The sequence below is a fragment of the Fistularia commersonii genome, chromosome 1 (genome assembly GCF_037954325.1).
Source record: "Fistularia commersonii isolate RoL2024-O1a breed Wild chromosome 1, RoL_Fcom_v1.0, whole genome shotgun sequence".
Taxonomy (NCBI): Eukaryota; Metazoa; Chordata; class Actinopteri; order Syngnathiformes; family Fistulariidae; genus Fistularia; species Fistularia commersonii.
In genome coordinates this window covers 25,633,637-25,652,345 of record NC_141284.1, presented here as the reverse complement: position 1 = coordinate 25,652,345, position 18,709 = coordinate 25,633,637, and the positions used below count along the sequence as shown (strand labels likewise).

Here is an 18,709-nt window from a genome sequence, read left to right as displayed (position 1 = left end):
GACTCCTCTCTCCTCCTTCCCCTCCCTTTCTCTGCTCCAGGAAGTTTCAGTTCCCCGTGTAAGAGTTTTGGAGAAGCACGGCGGGAGCCTGGACTCACGGCTAGCCGTCTGAGATGGCCTGAACTCCGGAGGGGAAAAAAAAACCGGGTCGCCTCCTCTATCTTTGAAGTTTTTATCGGTAAAGCGGCAGTTATGCTGTTTTTTCTGAAAGTTGAACGGGTAACTTTAACCGACGCTGACCCCGAGCGAGTTATCCGCGGGGAGAAGTGAAGTCTTAGCAAGAAACTATGGCAAACGTCAAAGTTGCCATTCGAGTCCGGCCACTTAACGCAAGGTAAGCGCTCTCCTAATGTTAGCTTAATTTCCTTCTTTGCCAAACCAACTGGAATTGGAACACATACTTAATTAAAAAAAACTGTCACCTTCTTTCACTTCGGAGCCGCCTGACTTCGAGCATCGAATTGCTCTTATGGCATCTTTTTTTTTTGTTTTAATGTATTCACTGTATTACCTGTATTCTTTGTTTTTTTGTTTTTTGTTTCCCCTCACTTCTAATCATGAAAGAACACAATGCTAGCTGTTAAGCTAGCAACTGTTTATAGAGCAAGTGGTGCACATGTTGAATGACAACTGTTGCTGTCAGTAGGCTTTTGACTAACTCCTCTGTGGAATTAAGCAATACTGCAAAGATACTGTATCCAGGCAATTTAAGGCATATCTCTCCTTTGCAGAACAAATTTGTATTAGTAGAAATGTACGGTAATGCACACAGAACCGTCACAATGCCAATAGATGTATGAGTTCCTTCACTGATGGTCATAAAAACAATGGAAACATGACAGGACAGATTCAGGGTGATATGTGATTTTTAAGTTTTCCTTCTTAACGCAGTATTTTGGTTTTCATTGCTGCTCCATGTGAAATGAATATGTATTCTTGGGTGTTTATTTTCTTCTTTCTGTAAGGAATTTATTTTAGTGTTGTGATGTAGTTTGAGGTTAGTTTTGATTATATTGTTCTCTGAAAGTAGTTCCATAAATATCGCCTTTTTCACAATTACTTTCTGTTGTGGAAAACTGCAGATTTTAAGTACTCATTATGAGGTTTCTTGAAACAAGTCATTGTCACTTGCTAAATGATATTTTTCCTGCTCTGTGGATGGAGTACGCAGATGTACTTCAGTAGTATATTAAATTGCACTGAACTCCTGCAGGAAGTTTTGCTGTGATGCTAAATGTGAAGGCCACTACACAACCATAACAAAGCATTATTCAGGCAATGAGGTGGTGGACAATGATCCTTTCAAACAGTCTTCCTGGTATTTGGGATAACAAAAGCTGTTTCTTATACCTAATGTTCACTGTCATGCAAATCACTTCTACTGTCCTGGTTCCTATTTGAAACTAGAGGATTCTTTTTCATGTTATTCACCTATGCATTTTAATGAGAACCTACATTGTAGCACAAGGATAAAAGTGCATTGGTGTTTGATTTAGCTGAGCAGTACAGTGCAGCGACGCCTTCCCCAACAGAATGCTCTTCTCAAGGCTTATATCAAACCAGGGTTTTATGAGCCTCTGCATTTTCCATGCCAGACCTCCCTTTCTTCGCTCTAGGGAGAGTGAGAGTCTGTTGGCTGGTGGTTTTGGGTCGGGCCACTGCTAGAGTTGGCAAAGTCAGCCCGCGTGGTGAAGCAGACAGAGTTGAAGATTACAAACCGAACCGGAGACTTGGTGTTTGCACGACAGACAGCTGGTACCACCAGTATCACTCATACATATTAAAATTTCTGAACTTCATGATGTGATTGCGCTCAAGCTTGCACATGTTGCATCAGATGTGCTCCGTCCAGCTGCTGAAGCTCATACGTCTGAGTCGGCCTTGTTTTACACACACACACACACACGCTTCTCCAGTTTCCACTCTAAACTTTGAGTAAATCTGCTGAACTTGCCTCATCAGGGGAGGTTGCTGCAGATTATGATGACATGTTTTCATTTTTTAGAATCTTAATGCTGACAGTGGCCCTTGCAGAAAAATATACATAGATTACATCCACACACACACCAACACTAACATATAGACATGCAGCAGTTCTTTTTTAACCATGATGGTTTCTAGTCAAGTGGAACCAGCCCAAATTTATCATGACAACCTCATCTGCACCAGGAGAAAAAGGATTTGAATTTGGCTAGAGGGTGTTGAGTCCAAGGTGAAGACAACCATCATTGTTCAGTTTACATTTGCATTGCAAAACACAGATTACTGACAATAACTTCATGTTGGATTTCTTCCGCTTCAGTTAAATGATTTTTTTTCACTGATCAGATGTCCACCATCTCATCATTGGTCACATTTCTAATAGTATTCATGACAGAGTTGATTGAAGCAATTTTTTCCTCTTCTCCACAGGGAAAGTGCAGATGGAGGAAGGCTCGCTGTTCAGGTCGAGGATAAGTTTATAAGGATCCAAAATGTTAAGGTTGGTATTTTAAACAGCTGCAGTGTGACGCCAAATGCATGAATTCTTTTAACTTACTTTATCCTTTGGTATGAGGACATTAATCATAAATCCAGGATGCTTTCAATTGGCCTCTTCTTGCTTGTTGTCACTGTTGTTTATCATTCGTGCCCCCCCCCCCCCAAAAACATCTGCTCCAGTTGGCGAGGCTACTCTTAATAACTAAATTTCCAGATTATCCTCAGTACCTTTGAAGAATAAAATATGATGCAAGGTTAAAAATTCTTGGTCACTGAATTTCACGGCTAAAGGGCCTCTTGACTTTTTATGCATTTGAACATTTGAATTTTATTTTTACAGTGGAAGTTTTAGAAGTGTTTCAGTCATTTCTTAGCTTTTCAAGGAGATTCCAAGCATTTGGAAATAATTATTGTGGGACCTAAACGGTCCTGTAAGCTGACACTTTCAGTGTGTTACCAACCTGCGCTGTCAGATGGCTTGGTAGGCTTCTGTGATTGGTTAAGCTCCATCGCCTGCAGACATTTGGCGTCTACATTTTCTCTGTGGAACGTGTTCTACGTTTTTCCTTCATGGAAACCGTCTAAACTCACTGGTAAAAGAAGTGATTACTCTCTGAATATCTCTGCATCCGCACAATTTGGATGACAGTTGCCTTGGTGAAGATCATGCTTGCTCCCCCAAGTGTTATTCACAAATGTTCAAACATTATCCAGATATACAAACTTGATGAAATATATTTGACTAGAATCCATTTCAAATCTTTGATTTGACTTGTCATGTATGTTTGTGAAAGTATTTAAACAGACATAATGTATTGGACTTTCCACGATTCCACTATTCTTTATATTTAGAATTTTGAATTCAGATGTATTAAGAAAAAGCTGGGTGGGCAAGCAGAGAAATCAGTTTCAAATTATGTGACAGAGACAATCCACATATGGACTCCCACAGTGATGGAAAAGGATCAAGACTCTGAGGCTCTGGTGGGTCTCATGGGAATAATTATTTTTGGAAAGTGGAGCAGTTTTTGAGGATCTGAGAGTAAAAAGTGGAGGATTTTAAAGACTGTAAACATTGGCTCATAAACATCAAGTAATAGAAGCTCAAAAGATAGTGTTTGAAGAGTCGTAAAACCTCAGTCTTTAGTTGTGGTTTGAGCGTAGAGATTTGCCTGTGGCTACTGTTGCTCTTGGCTAATCCCCACAATACAGGGCCATTGTCTGATTTCATCACCATGCTGTGAGGTTAAACAGCCATACTTTTTGACAAGCCAATTGCTGTGCACAAATGGATAGGAGGAAAGGCAAGGTTGTTTACAAAACATAACGTACTCCGTCAACTGCTGAAGCTCGATTTGAAGTGTCACGCTCCTCAATTCTCCCCCTCAATTCTTCCTCAGTCTTTTTAACTTAATTTTTTTGTGCATCTATGTTGTGGGGACTTCTCAACATGGATGCCACTATAATTAGGTGTAAGCATGAATGGGCCTATTCTGGGATCATTATTTTCTTCATGTACATCAATGATTTTACGAAAGCATCGAGTATTCTTTAATACTTTTCTTTTATATTCTTGTCTTGCTCCTTTTCCCCCCGAGTCTTAAGATGCCTTATGGCTTGCTGTCAATAAATCCAACCTCATCATCTTAAAGAACAAGAAGAGGAAATGCTGTTCAGACAGTCACAATCTATATTAATGGGAATTAATACTCCCAAGTTATATTTGCAGATTGTTACAGTAATGACAAGAAACCTAAGAAACATTTTGAGATTGTCCATAAAATTTGTACTCCCACTCCAGTTGATAATTTGAAAATGCCATTGCATGGCAACACACACAAATTACACAAGAGTTACAATGTTAAAGATTTTACAAGTGAAGTGAAGGTGTCCATTGCAGACACAGGCAACCTGGCCAACACTTTGAGCTTGCAAGCACTTTGATTGGTGTTTTTCTAAATCCCAACTCGCGTAAACCTATAAACAGCTGGCCCGTGAGGAGAGAAGTGAGGGTTTTAGTGCCCATCAATTTTCCTAATGCATTATACAGGAGCTCATTGGATACAGTTAAAGTACTGTCAACTGGCTCACACCTATAAATAAGCACAAAATTGAACCTGATACATCTTAGAAATCCTCTATTCCCTCACTTTTTCAAAATAGCTCATTGAAGTAAAAGCAATTTCTCCAGTACTTAATTCATCAAAAATGTAATTCTTGTTTATAAAGGATTTTTTTTTGCATGAAATCTTGTAAATATGTCATAAAAAATACTGTATCCACATATGCAAACAGAGACCTTTTTAGGCAAAGTGGGTCCAAATGAAAATGTTTCAAAGCAACTAATTGATAACAAGAACAAGAACAACATAAAAGCAGTTGGCACAGCGAGCTCTCCAGGTTTCAGTGACTGAGATGTGATGTTTGGATGCTGCTTTCTTATTTACAGTGGAACTGTTCTGCCTAGGCATGTCCAAATGCTGCTCTGCTGCATTTCCTTTGTTCAGGTTTCACTCACACTAAGCAAAAAGGTGTTTTGCGTTCATACACTACGGTTGATTGAAGCATTGCTAATGAATGGAAAGAGCTTGCTGGCAATTTCACAGTCAAGCCCTTTCATAAACAGGGATCTGTAATGACCTACACTTCTTCTCTTACTAAGCACCAGTTAACTTTTTTTCTGCAGTTTTGGATGAACTTGGACAATATATATATAAACTATACAGTATCTCTCCATGGACAAATGTGTGAAATGTCTTATGGTCGTATAAGATCATGCTAAAGATCCCATTGGGGGGAATGAGGAATGGATTTAAATTTTGACAATTTGTTCTTCTACTGTCTGCATCACATAGCAGGTGCATCCAACATTTGTTATTATGCACATTGTCTCTTTTGTTAAGAGGTAAGAACTGGAGGTCTGCTGTCAACGTGCTTTCAGAGTCTTTCTTTCTTTATTTCGTGTAACATATTTATGGACATTAATACCCTTGCCAGTGAACAATGATAAGCATGAGAGTCCTAGGTTGGGATCAAATGGCAGAATTAAGGGTAAGAGGTAAACCTAATGTGCCTCACATTTCTGTTTCTGTCCCAAAGCTGGATGGACGTACGGACAATGCTGTGGATTCCAGGGAGAAGCTTCTGGAGTTCTGTTTTGACTACTGTTACTGGTCGGTGGTTCCTTCAGACCCTCACTATGCATCACAGGAGGAGGTAATGACCCGTGTCTTTGGCATGTTTATTCTAATTATGAGCGACCTTACGCTTCTGTTTAGATAGACAGGACCTTTGACTGATTTTGAGCACGGCCTGTGTCACTCTGTCAAGAATCCTATTTTAAATTATGTTTGCGTGTTTTGAACAAGGCCGTTTTCTGGAACTGTCATAACACTTGTGTGAAATCTCTAGCTGACTACACAAAAAACCATTCACGTGGAAGTTGTAAATTTGTATACATAAATTCCACTGACGATTCTCACTCAACTATCCCGAATAGTTTTGGGTGTGCAAGTATATTATTATTGTTATTTGAAAACAATCCATTAAATATTCATCAACAAAACCAAGTTTTTTTGTGTTTAACCCTCACCAAACACTAACTTGTCAGAACATGATAGTGTTGTGTTATGTTCAAGCAGAGGAGTGTAGTGGTTTCTAAACTTACTGTCTCTCCCTGATCTGTTTATATAGAGAATGTGTGACTCATCCACTTCTACGGTTTGTTTCGGATCAGACAGAAACACAGTGACCGTTTAATCCTGGATCACTGGCGTGCCTGCTAAAGTCACATGAGACAAACATCTTGGTAGCTTTTCTGGTATACTGAATTTTATTTCAATGTCAGTGATGCAAGATCCCTCTATTAAGATTGCTTGTTCTCAGGTTGGCCGTACAAGAACATTTACACTGTCTTTAACTGGGAGCTTAATCCTTATCTTTTTACATCTTTCAAAGTGTCAATAATATCTATGTAATTGCTTAATTCACTGCCATTTCTTTTCAAGTTTTGATGCCATTTTTATCCCGTTGTGGTTGATGAGCATGTAATTCCAATTGTGTGCTGAAAATTCCATATTGGCATACACAACTTCTGAACCAAGGAAAGAGCCCAGAGGAAACTATGTTCTCATACGAACCACAAAGAGGTTGGGGGGTTGTTTTGTTGCAGGTTTTTATACAGATGGCCACTCTGGGAATAGAATATCAGCCCCATCTGTTACCCAGAAGTCTCTTTGCCTTGGACATGGCATGGCTTGAACCAGCCTGCTTTCATGTTGTGACTGTGATTTGGCCATTAGATATCTTTGTGTTAGTTGGATTGGAGGTTGTTACTTCAACCACAGAGCGGCTGCAGCTCAAGAGGAAGTAGTGCATAATTCCTGCACAGGAAATCTCTCCATATTGTTTTCTTTTATGTTTATTTTGAGATAAAATGTTCATTTCAATTAATTTACGTCACCGTTAAGTTTACAATTTTGCGCAACATACCCAGCCCTCATGGTTCTACCATTTTTTTCTTCCTCCAATTTTTCTTTCTTTTGTCCATGGGTTTTTCCTCTGCTGCAACTCCTTCGCTGCCTGTCTCTCTGGTCAGAGCTGCCTTTGTACGCGTTTGAAAAAGATGAAGCTGTCATGGTGGCCCACACTCTGAACAGAACAACAGACAACACAGTACCACTTCCTCACTCCCTGTTTTAACTGCCATAGTCCTCTACAGAAATAAGTCCAGTCACAGTGGTCTGGTTGCCAAAAGACATTCCTCTTTTGACCTGGGGTGGGCGAAGGGCCGCCAGAGAACAGATCTGCGGGTTTTAAACTTGACGTTTTTTGCAGCATTGCAATCGGTTTAACAAAAAATGGAGTGGACAACGACGTCAGCCTCAAATTTTTTTTTCTCCCTTCCATCGTGTGGTCACTTGTAAGCACTTGTGCCCATTTGATTAAAATCTACTTGATAGTTTGATCTCATCTGTAATGATCTCAGTTGAGCTTGACCATGATATCTTGACATGGTGGCAGTTGTTATCACTGAATTTCTTTGCAGTAGCGTCTCCACATGTACATGGCTTGTAAATGTCAACTGGACATTGACTGGTTGTTGTTTTTTTCCAAAATTTGAATATTAACACGTGACCCCACTGTCATCCAACTGCTGAAATACTGCTATAATATCAAAACCTCGAGATCAACACAGATGAATGGGGTGGAGGGGTATGAGGTTGCAGTTATTATAGCATCATCCGAAATAGTAAACAACTCAAACAGTCTTGATTCTTCCCAATAATTTCTCAGACTGCTGATGAACGGTCTCGGGAGAAATACTTTAAGTTCTTCTCTTTGGACTAAATTGAATTCATTTTCACTCCAGTCCCCTATGTAGTAGCTTTTATTTTCAACACTTTTTTTTCCCAGCTAAAGAATGAGATAATGAGCGTTTGTTCCTGTTGCCTTTTCCGTGTTTTGCATGCTTTTTCTTGGTCAAAGCAGGAAGAGAGACTGGCTCGGGATTGTACTTACTCTGCTGTCCCCATGGGACTTGGCCAATCTGAATCTGTGTGAGGACGAGACAAGGGGAAACTTACTCCTGCTTTTCCAGTCCAGCAGTATCCCACCACACCCACTGCCCCTTTGAGACTGGAGTTTGGCCCCCTGTACCTCCCCAACCACTGCGGCTTTGTGTCTTCTGTACATGGTCATGCATCACTGATAGTTTACTCTGGAAACTTGTGGGGCTTTCTATCTTCAAACACTGTTCCTTTGGGGTAAAGGGGGAGACAAAAGATCTGTTACCAGTCACTATATTTTAGAGTTTGGATGTGGTCCCATTCCTCTGGCTGAGGTCTGTACACTTGAAAATAAAGTTTTTTTTATTCTGGCAATACATTTATTGACAAAATATTAAGATAGGACACTTGACTAACGGCAGCCAGCTGTTGAGTAAATGCAGAGACTTGGGATTATTTGGCCAAATGCTGTTTTTTAATGAAGGTGTAGATTACTGCTCATAAAAAGCCGTTCCCACTATTTAATGAACACAGGCATATGTATTGCTTTTACACTGATGAATATGAGAGAGGAATGTGAAATGGTAGTACGCATTAATGAGTTTGGATAGATAACCGTGGAATTTAGGAGAACCATCACAAAGCAACAACATCAATTTGGGAATGTGAATTCCTTTGGAAGATTGGCGGAGGGGTCATCAGTGCTTTTCCAGTCCCAAGACCTTGCCTGCCAAACTCACAGCTGCTCGACTAAGTCATTTTTTGCAGTTAAATTTCAGTGCGAATACGTCACTGCAGAGGATTCAGTTCAGAGTACAAGACTATTTTTATTGCCAAATAGATTCTGCACGCTGGAGTTTTTTCCTTGCCCCATATTTTTTCTCTCCTCCTTTCTCTGTCTCTCTTTGCCTTAGTCCTTCATGTGTACAATTTGATTGTACTCTTAGATTTTAGGTTTGTATGTCAGTAGAGGTGGCCGAGGGAGAAACAATTTCTCTGTTTATGAGAGAATTCGTCACATATACATGAGCATTTAGACTCCTGCACATTGGCAGACACAAAGCCAAAGGTCCTTTTCAGTCTCGCTCAAATTTCCAACAAACTGGATCTAAATGTGCTGTTTACTTTGAATGATGAAATCTGAGAAAACTGACTCAACATTGTTACATAGATTCGTATCAGTAAAGCACACCTTCTCTGCCTCATTACCTTTAATTGACTATGTAAGTGAATCTTTTAATTCATGGACAAAGGAAATGTTGTTTTCTGGTTAGAGACCAGGTGAAGGATTTGATTTATGTAGGTCAAGTTTGCTGCAGTTCAAGTATAAAAATATCATGTTCGCAAATAACATGGATGGTATAATTGATCTGTGTGAATCTAAACCAGAACAAAAGGAAAATGCAACAACACAATATATCTACATATTTGTACCAACTCAAATAAATATGTAGGCAAGTCTTGTTGAAAAGTATTGTTAGATCTTAAGTGGAGTTAATGAAAAGCTACCAAAGTTGGCACCTTATTGGATTTGCTCATCGCAATTGTGTGTGAATATGTATTGCACCTATCTAGTTTCAAATGAAGGGAACCACATTTTTCCAGTACTTTATGGATATTGCTCAGTGCTCCCATCAGTGTGAAGGCTGGAGAAGCAATTTCAAGCAAACATGCATTGCAGCGTGACACACAGCTCTGCTCCACACTGTTCCGCTATGACCCCTTAACACAGATTGGGGGGAGGAGCGGAGAATTCCTGAACTCTCAACAGAAACAGATTTATGTATTTGGTTTATGTTCCGCTCGTGCACCAGAGTCTCTTACAACGAGACCTTAATCTGAAAGTGGAACGCATCGCCCCTTGCATTCATATTCTCTAAATACTCCTGTCCTTTGCTCTTCTTTCCCCAATCCCATGTGAAAGCAAGCCCAATGTAATGAAGAGCAGCCTATCTGTTTGGTTTGCACTGCTCTATCCCCACGTCCGCCCTCCTTTGCAGCCCCTCTGCCCTTCCATGCTAATTTGACCTACAAATTCTGTCCAAGTGTGACAAACGAGAGCATTGTTGAACTCTGGCCAAACAGCTTCTTCACTGTCTCCTCTTTGCTTGATGTGATTCTGTCTCCCTCCCCTTGTTTCCCCCTCCTGTCATTTCTCCCCTTTTATCAAATCTGATTTTATTTTTCGTCAAATCCCTTTCCTCATCGACAGTCCGGACAGAAATCTCCAGCGACGTTGGCTTTCTACCCTGTGTATAAACAAAAGCACTTCGCTGTTGCTTTGGGACCAGCTGTTTTGTTTTTGTAACCCAGTTCCAAAGCGTGGGACAGGAACTGAATGACCCTCGCTTTTTCTGCAGCTGCCTAGTCATGATCATGTCAAAAAATCAAGCAAATGGATCTAATACAAATGAAAAAGTACTTAATTTGTTCAGCAGATTGTTCAAGAAAGTTTGCACCCCCTCAGCACTTGTTTTTTTTCAGTCAGTGCCGCATCCGCAACTTTTACTCCATCCGCTCAGTTGCAAAAATTGTCACAGGAGAATAAATCTCTGGTTCCGTCAAACCTTGCAAAAAAAACAATGGGGAAAGTGCTTCACTTTGCCTGTCTGGCCTTTTGCCATCACCCTTGACAACATTTAACACACATCAACCTCCAAACACACTTCACATACACACTTCACATACAGTATAGACTGCTTCAGATTTAGTGTGACGAAGATCTCATAAATCTACAGCTGTGTTTAATTGCCGTTCCTAACTCATTATAAAGGTGTTGGACTGTCACGGCTTCACTCGAGTTCTTTGCTTACAGACCTCTTCCTCCTTATTGCCAGTTTTGCGCAACCTCTCCTGTACCCCCTTTCATTTTCTTACTACCCCTTTTTTATGTGTTACCAGGCTGTAAACCAGGGTTCCTCTTTTGAAAGAAAAATTTCACATGTCTCAAAATAAACACGGAATTTATCATGGTCTACATCACTGGCATGAGGCCATCTGTTTTTCCCGTCCTCGTCAAAGCTGTCCGGGCCAACTTAATTTAGATGCACATGACGTGCAAAGTCAATTTTTAATTAAGTCACCAAATTAGGATTTTACGAGATAGCAAAGCCTGTGTCTCGCAATATAGGTTTACAAGAGGCTGTCATATTTGTATATATATCTCCTTTACACCTTTACGCCTCTAGACGAACCTTGGAGGTCACATAACCCCCACCATTAACAGTTGAACTCCCTTACTTTTGCTTTGCTCTTCCCTCATCCCACATTTGTTGTGACCTAAAGAACCTGACCTTGTTGTTCCTGCTCCAACATGAAAAAAAAAGAAAAGAAAAAATAGTACTGTGTACATATAATCTGCTTTTCCTCCTTCATTGTTACTTTCCTTACAAAAAGGAAGCACACGAGTGGCCTTTGTGGTTGTTTTGAATGCAGCTTCCTTCAACTTGCTTCTGTGGTCAGTAAACATACACATGCACGTGGAACAGCCCGCCGATGACAGCGGCCTTCCTCTTAATGGTGGTGTTTAGTCTGGGGAAGGCAACAAACTGGGTTTGGATCTGTCCTACTCACTTTCACTCAAGGTCTCTTCTTGCGCTTCATTTAATTTGAGAGTCCATTTCAATTCCAACAATACAGCTTTTCTCTTACCTCACCTGCTTTGTTCACACAGATACACCTTCCAGGGCTGCAGGGTATTGAAAACTGTGAAAGTAGGTTGTGACAGTTTTTCATTTTGTCCATTTAAGCAGCTAAAGTACAATAGAGCAACTGATCCCATATGCTCAGAGGTCATTTCAATTTCTTTGTTTAGTCTATGATTTCAAATACAAGAGACAGAAAAAAAAAATCAAAACAGGGCCACAAATTGAAAAGTATTCAGAGAATAAGGGATTCCAGTTCAGTGAAGGAGTGGACAGTTAAAGTGAAGTTCCAGGTCTTTGTGCTAAGCCTGGTGGGACCCTCTATCCTGTTGTAGACCCAAAGAGTGAATTTAAGAGGGTCAGCTTTAACAAGGGTTGTATTGATTCTCTCTGTTTGAGGGAGGAGAGTATGCCTGTGCCTGTTTTGAATTGTAGGATGAAGACAAGACAGGGGCGGCAACGCCTTTTGTCTTCATGTTTAAGCTACCATTGAACCAAGAAGCAGGGGGTACCACTTGGTGGTCTCTGCCCGGAAGACTCCGCACTCATAGAAGTGGTTGTGTTTGTTGAGCATCAGTTACATAATAAGCTCACATTTTCAAAAAATTTGGTAGCGTAAAATGAAATAACCTGTTAAAAAAAAAACAAACAAACATTGGTTTTATTCTCGAACAGGCTTTGAGTACATCATCACCGTTCCAAATTTAAATCTGTGTCACAAGTCTTGATTTATTCAGTTTGAGGAAATTAGCCTGTTACTCAAAATAAATGTGCATCAGTGTAAAACTTGCTAGATGCCACGAGTGTCTGTTTGGTGATTTACAAGGTCATTGAGCAAGACAGCCGCTGTGGCCACACTTTTACTGCTAGCACGTGGCCGTTGCCTGCACACGGTTGACATGGTAACAGAGTAAGGAAATGAGCCCCTCAACAATGAAAATGGACAGTGTAGGGATGAGCCGTTCTTGCATTCATGATTTCCTGAACCAAATTGCATGTATAGCCTCCTTTTTGGAAAAAAAAAAAGATTTATGTTGTGTCTCTTACCCCTAGTTGTCAACACACAATTTGAGTCTTAAAAGTATTTGTTAATCAGAAAGCTAAGGGCAACATGCACAGGAGTTTTTCCAGTTGCAGATATAGCTAGGTGAAATTTTTAAACATGAGAATTTTGTAAAAGTTGTAAAACAAACAAAGTCAAACTGACTCAGGCAGGAAACTATCAATTTGATTAATGTTCTGTTGATGTCAATTGACAGAACTTTTAATTTTTTTTTTGGATCACAACTAAAGTGTTTGAACTCTGGTGCTTGTGAAAGATACAGTGCAATATTGACTTATTGTTTAGGTTTTCCAAACCTAGTGTGTATTAACTTTCATATTCAGAAATATATCATGAAGGTATTTCATACATTTTTAATTGTTTTCTATCCCAAACTTCAGTGTCAGTTTACATGATGATTTTTACTTAATCAATGGGTCAATGCCTCCCAGCGTGAGTTTAAGTCTACTCTGTCAATGTTGAAAACTTTTTTCACTTTTCACAGAGAAAAGTGAGAAACTCAAGCCTGTAGAATATTTATACAACTATTCACACACTCCTAAAAACAACTAGATGAGCAGGGAATCCTTTTACGGTGCTTTCACAAGGCTCATGTCTTGACAAGAGCTTTCAACCATGTCCAACCTAAACCTATTCCCACCGTTTTGTAAGTCCAGAGTATACACAGGCTTAACTCCAGGTTCTCCGTTCTCCTACAAGGGTTGGTAGTCATACAAACTCACACAAGGGAAATATGTCGAAAGTATTTCTGTGTTTGATCCGTGGAGATCGTTGCAGCTTTGATAGCATTCTTTTTCTCTCCTCTGTGTACTTACCCACCAGTCTTCATGATCCAAACCCGAGCTTGGGGCGACTGAGGGGACCCCTCATTGATCCCAGGGTGTGTTTTGATTCTGGGGGAGAATGTGCTGTATCTCAGGTCTGGCCTGGATCAGTTTGCCTTTTGAGATAATGTGTTACCATAATATTGTTCTTCTAGTTTGCTAATAAGGACTCTTACATTCAGAATTATGATATTTTTTTCTCAAAAGCAATGAAATCAAAAAGAGATTCTCGTTTTAATGTTTTCTACACAGGTCTCACACAAAATGTGAGACCCATCATGCACTGGTGTTTTCCAATGCTGGTGCTAACCTCTCCCCCAAATTTAGCAAAATCAACCTAGTACTTTTGACTAACATGCTCACGGATAAACAGATGCAGGCATAAACATAACCTCCTCTGTGTGAGGATTAGCAAATGAACGCCTCTACATTTGTGTAACCTCTAGTAACAACATTTGGCAGGGCGTAGAATGTCAAGTATATGCTATAAAGGAGCAAATACCCACTTGTCTCCATACAAAGCTTGTCATTTGAAGACCTCAGCGAATTAAGTTATCATGATATAAGAGCAGTGGTTTGGTCTGATGGCAATATCTGGAAATTATGAGCGTCTTTTATGCCATGCAAAAAGCCTTTAGGCTTGTTGTTTACCACCTTAAGACTTACGTTTGCAACGTTGACATTTCAGCAATTTTAAAAAGTAAAAGCCAGTCAAGTCATCAGTTTTTTTTTCCATAAGTTGCCTGTAAGATAATTGTCATGGAGGTGCATCCCCATGTCATACACAAGAGCCATTAGTGCACTCATCGATGATGACATGTCAGCATTTCTATTAAGTGCAGTGTCTTCTTTTTTTGTTTAATTAAGACATTTATTCTTGACAAAAGTAGCTGCATAATAACATTAATTGTTAGTCCCTGGAATACTCTGTAAACAAAGAGGGAAGAAGGGAAACAAGAGGCTTTACTCGATTGTTTTGATTGTGATGTTCTCTGAGCCCCCCTGACTCCCCTGTCTTACCCCCATCCTTTTAGTCAAGGTTTATTTTCCTGACCCAGGCACTTTAGAGAGTTTTTCTACTCCTTTCTCTCTTTCACACACACATTCTGCAAACCTGTTTACCTAGAATATTAGCAGACCTCCCTACGTCTTTTGCAAACATCTCAGGAAGCAAGTTTGCCTCCCCTGCCTTTGGCCTTGTGCCTTAACATTGCAATCATGAATCAGTGGTAAACTTACACTTGCACGAAAACAATAAAGTTCAGATCAATAACATTGACTTCCTCAGGCTTGCAACTTATACAGCATGTTGGCTATTGGACACGTATCCATGTGTTTGTTATTTAATGTTCATGCTAATTTACAGGTATTAGCACCCCTTAGCCACAGGCGGTGTGATTCAAGGGGTTAGCGCGGTTGTCTTGGAACCAAACAGCCTTGGTTGGATTCTCATGCTGCTCCTTGCCTGTTGAAGTGTTGTTGAGCAACATGCTGAACTCCTAACTGCTGAATGTGGTAAAATAAAGCTCTTTATTATTCTTTCTTCTTCTATCTAATTTTCCCCAGGTGTTCCAAGACTTGGGTGTGTCGGTACTGGCTGGAGCTTCTGAAGGGTACAATGTGTGTCTATTTGCTTATGGGCAAACAGGATCTGGAAAGACTTACACCATGATGGGAACACCGGTAAGTCGATGGGGTGGAGTGTGAAAAGATATCTTCGCATGGGATTAGATGTTATTTGAGATGAATTAATAGAACTTGCATGCCTCAGTGGATATTACCTAACACAGTGAAGGGAATGCAGATATTACCTGATGTCAAAGAAAGGTGACGCCACTTTATTCATCTCTCTTTTTTTCTGTTTTGCACGATGCTAGGACTCAATCGGTTTGACCCCTCGGATCTGTCAGGTAAGTCCATAAATATTGGCAATATCAATGTGAAGAAGATAAAACTGCAAAGCTTTGTCTATCAGCTTAAATGTTTTAAAATTATCTTCACAGGGTCTCTTTAGGTCTCAAGATACTATTCCTGATGGGCAGAACTCAAGCAGAGTGGAAATCAGGTACTGAGTCATTTACTGACTGTCATTTTCTACCCACTTCTAATTGTTTAATTTGACAAGATGATGAACAAATCAGACTGATGCTGAAGTAGCAATTACTCTGAAGGGCTGCAGGCCAGAGTCAAATAGTCTATCCTGTTTTTTTACTCTTGCTAATGTTACTTGATAATATTTGTATGCCAGCCAAATAAATGGCACCGCGTAATTAAAATAAAATCAATTTAACAGGGCAAAAATGATGGTTGTTGGGTTTTCCCCTGCAAACTTTTTTCTTAATAACATGTAGTGCTTTAACAACTCTAAGATTCTGAAAAATCAGATCAAACCTTATGGAAAATAAATCAATTTTAGTCACGTTCCCCAGGCACATGTCATTCTGTAGATGCCGAATTACCAAAAAAACACTTGGTCTGGGATGATGTGTGACTTGGAGCTAATCCAGAGATTATATTCAAAGTAAATCTGTCTGTGCAGCTTCCTCGAAATCTATAATGAGCGAGTGAGGGATCTGCTGAGAGGAGGGGAGCAGAAGAAGAGAGCCTGTCTGAAAGTAAGAGAGCATCCTGAGAAAGGGCCCTATGTTCAAGGTGAGATTTCAAAGCAGCCTGGCCTCATGTGAAACAGAAGACAGAAAATCCCAAGTGTTGAAGAAATTAGTTAATTCATTTTACTGGTTGATTTTTATATTAACACTGTACATCTGTGCATCGAATCTATTACCTGTTATGAATAAAGTGAAATATGGAAAGTAATAGTGATATTATCTGAATTCAACTTAATTGGAAACTCCCCACTTGTTTATTCGCCAAGAATAAACTTTTACATTTACTTTACAAGCTCTAGAAAAAGTCAGTGATAAACTGATCACGAAGGAGCCCTCTGATGAAACAATACATTTCAGAAATTACCGTAAAATCATTTTTGTACGAATCTCCAGTTACTCAGTTGTCGAAAACATTTTTTTTTTTTAATTTTTGAAATCACATGTTGTTAATATAACGGCTTCCTGTTCTAATGGTGTCTAGTAATTTTAGTTTACAAGTCACTTTGGTATGTGGTCAGTGGAAAGTTTGGTTTCCCTGTTAAGCATTTCATCAGCTCTGGTATCATCCGTTCTGGCTGTAAACCAGGTTTTTTGTTAAGCCTGTCTTACATGACTCCGTTCTCTTTCATTCCCCCCCTCCATCTAGTCATCCTTCTACCCACTCTCTCTTGCTCTCGCTCCTTCTCATCCGGCTGCCTCTATATTTAAAGGCCCACATCCACTGATTGTCTGCAGCAAGAGAAATCCCATGGTGACCAGAGGAAGTGAAGTCATTTCCTTTTGGTCCTGAAGAGAGCACTCAACTAGTCACAAAAGCACATGCAGCACTCACAGTTTTAGTGCTCCATAACAACACTGGTGTATCCCTCTCTGAATCTTTGCCTTCTGACATCATAAGAATGCCTATGCTCAGTGGCAGAATTAAACCAAAAATGACTTTTAATTCTTCATCGCTGTAAAGCTCTCTGGTAGTCTTGTGTGTCATGTGTTTGCCATTTTTGTAGATGTGGCTCATCACAGGAAGTAGTGATTTTAACTGAAAAGCTGCGGGGAAAAAATTACAAGGCCAATGTGCACAAGTAGTGACGAGGCACATTTCCGGTTTCTGCAGTTGTGTCTTCATTTAATTAAAACTTCATTTTGACTAATTTATACCAGAATTTAAAATGCATTTGTGACTTTTCGTAAATATTTTTTGTTTTAAATGTCATAAAATGCTTCTTTCCTCTTTTGTTCAATGGCTGAGAAAGCAAAAATGTTTACTAAACGCATACTTAACGTCTTTTTCAACATTTTACATTCACATAACATGTAACACATGTTTATGTCACATTTGATTGCCATCAGATGGTAAGTGTATCAACCCAGAGTTATTGTTATAATTGTGACAAACCCTAAATCATGTTGATGCAGACATTTTTTGTTGCTTTGGCTCATCACAGAAAGTAGTGATTTTTATAAAAAGCTGCAGAGGAAAAAATTACAAGGCACATGTGCGCAAGTAGTGATGAGGCACATTTTCAGTGTCTGTAGTTGTATCTTCATTTGATAAAAACTTCATTTGACTAATTCATACCAGAATATAGAATGTGTTCGTAACTATCTAAAATATTATGTGTTTTAAAAAGTCATAAAATGCTTATTTCCTCTACATTGCATAAAGCATAAGTGATGTAATAGATCCATACAAGTCTACAAAACAGATGTCATTCGATGGTCTGTGTATAGACCCAGAGTGACTTATAATCATAACAAACCCAAAATCATGTTGATGCAGACAGTGTTTTTTTTTAAAATGTAAATCTATACCGGTTTTTATCATGGAACTCTTTGTAAGGGTTTTTTTGCATTCACTGAACGCTTCTGTGCTGCTTACTGCATTTTAGTTTAGTGAATTGTTCCCCATTCAAGAACATTAGGTACATTTCATTCATAAGTACAAAATAAACCACTCTTATTTGTTTAGCATTGAGTTTGTTTGTTTTGTTAATCTCTCTCTTAGACCTGTCACAACATGTGGTATCAGACTCTAAGCAAGCCTTGGACCTTTTGGAAGAAGGCATTGCCAACCGCATTACTGCAGCCACACACAACCATGATGCCAGTAGCAGATCCCACGCCATCTTTACGATCCAGTACACACAGGTACACACAGATCTCTCTCTGCCCTCCAACCACATCTTGTATACCATCATTCTCATGTCTTGGTATCACCCTCACATTATTGCCTTGTAAATTCTGTCATGCAGTTTTTTGTTTAATTATTCTTATATTTGGTCCCTACAGGCTATACTTGAAAATAACCGTCCTTCAGAAACTGTCAGCAAGATTAACCTTGTGGACCTGGCTGGGAGGTGAGATGGTGCTCTACTACTGTTGTGTACGAATAGCTTTTAAGTTAATGTCATTTAGCTGCCATTTTGTTTAAATGCATCCCATAACAGTACCTATATAGACTCTGCTTTTGATTAAATTGTACACTTGGATTCACAACCTCTTGAGTAACTGCTAACTTTAGAGTCTTGTCATTGACGACATATGAGCCTCACTAAAATAAAATTAACAGTGAAAGATCTGGATG

General features: G+C 39.5%; 1 protein-coding gene across 1 annotated transcript in view; it reads left to right on the top strand.

Annotated features, from left to right (window-relative positions):
* Window positions 1-81: 81 nt before the first annotated feature.
* stard9 (StAR-related lipid transfer (START) domain containing 9) overlaps window positions 82-18,709 on the top strand; it is a 40,951-nt gene continuing 22,323 nt past the window's right edge. Inside the window, exons 1-9 of the mRNA XM_086156668.1 lie at window positions 82-334; window positions 2,413-2,482; window positions 5,581-5,697; window positions 15,086-15,202; window positions 15,397-15,429; window positions 15,523-15,584; window positions 16,059-16,171; window positions 18,131-18,273; window positions 18,415-18,482. Of these exons, the coding sequence (XP_086012794.1) occupies window positions 288-334; window positions 2,413-2,482; window positions 5,581-5,697; window positions 15,086-15,202; window positions 15,397-15,429; window positions 15,523-15,584; window positions 16,059-16,171; window positions 18,131-18,273; window positions 18,415-18,482 (770 nt within the window). The 5' untranslated portion in view covers window positions 82-287. The remainder of the gene's footprint in view (window positions 335-2,412; window positions 2,483-5,580; window positions 5,698-15,085; window positions 15,203-15,396; window positions 15,430-15,522; window positions 15,585-16,058; window positions 16,172-18,130; window positions 18,274-18,414; window positions 18,483-18,709) is intronic.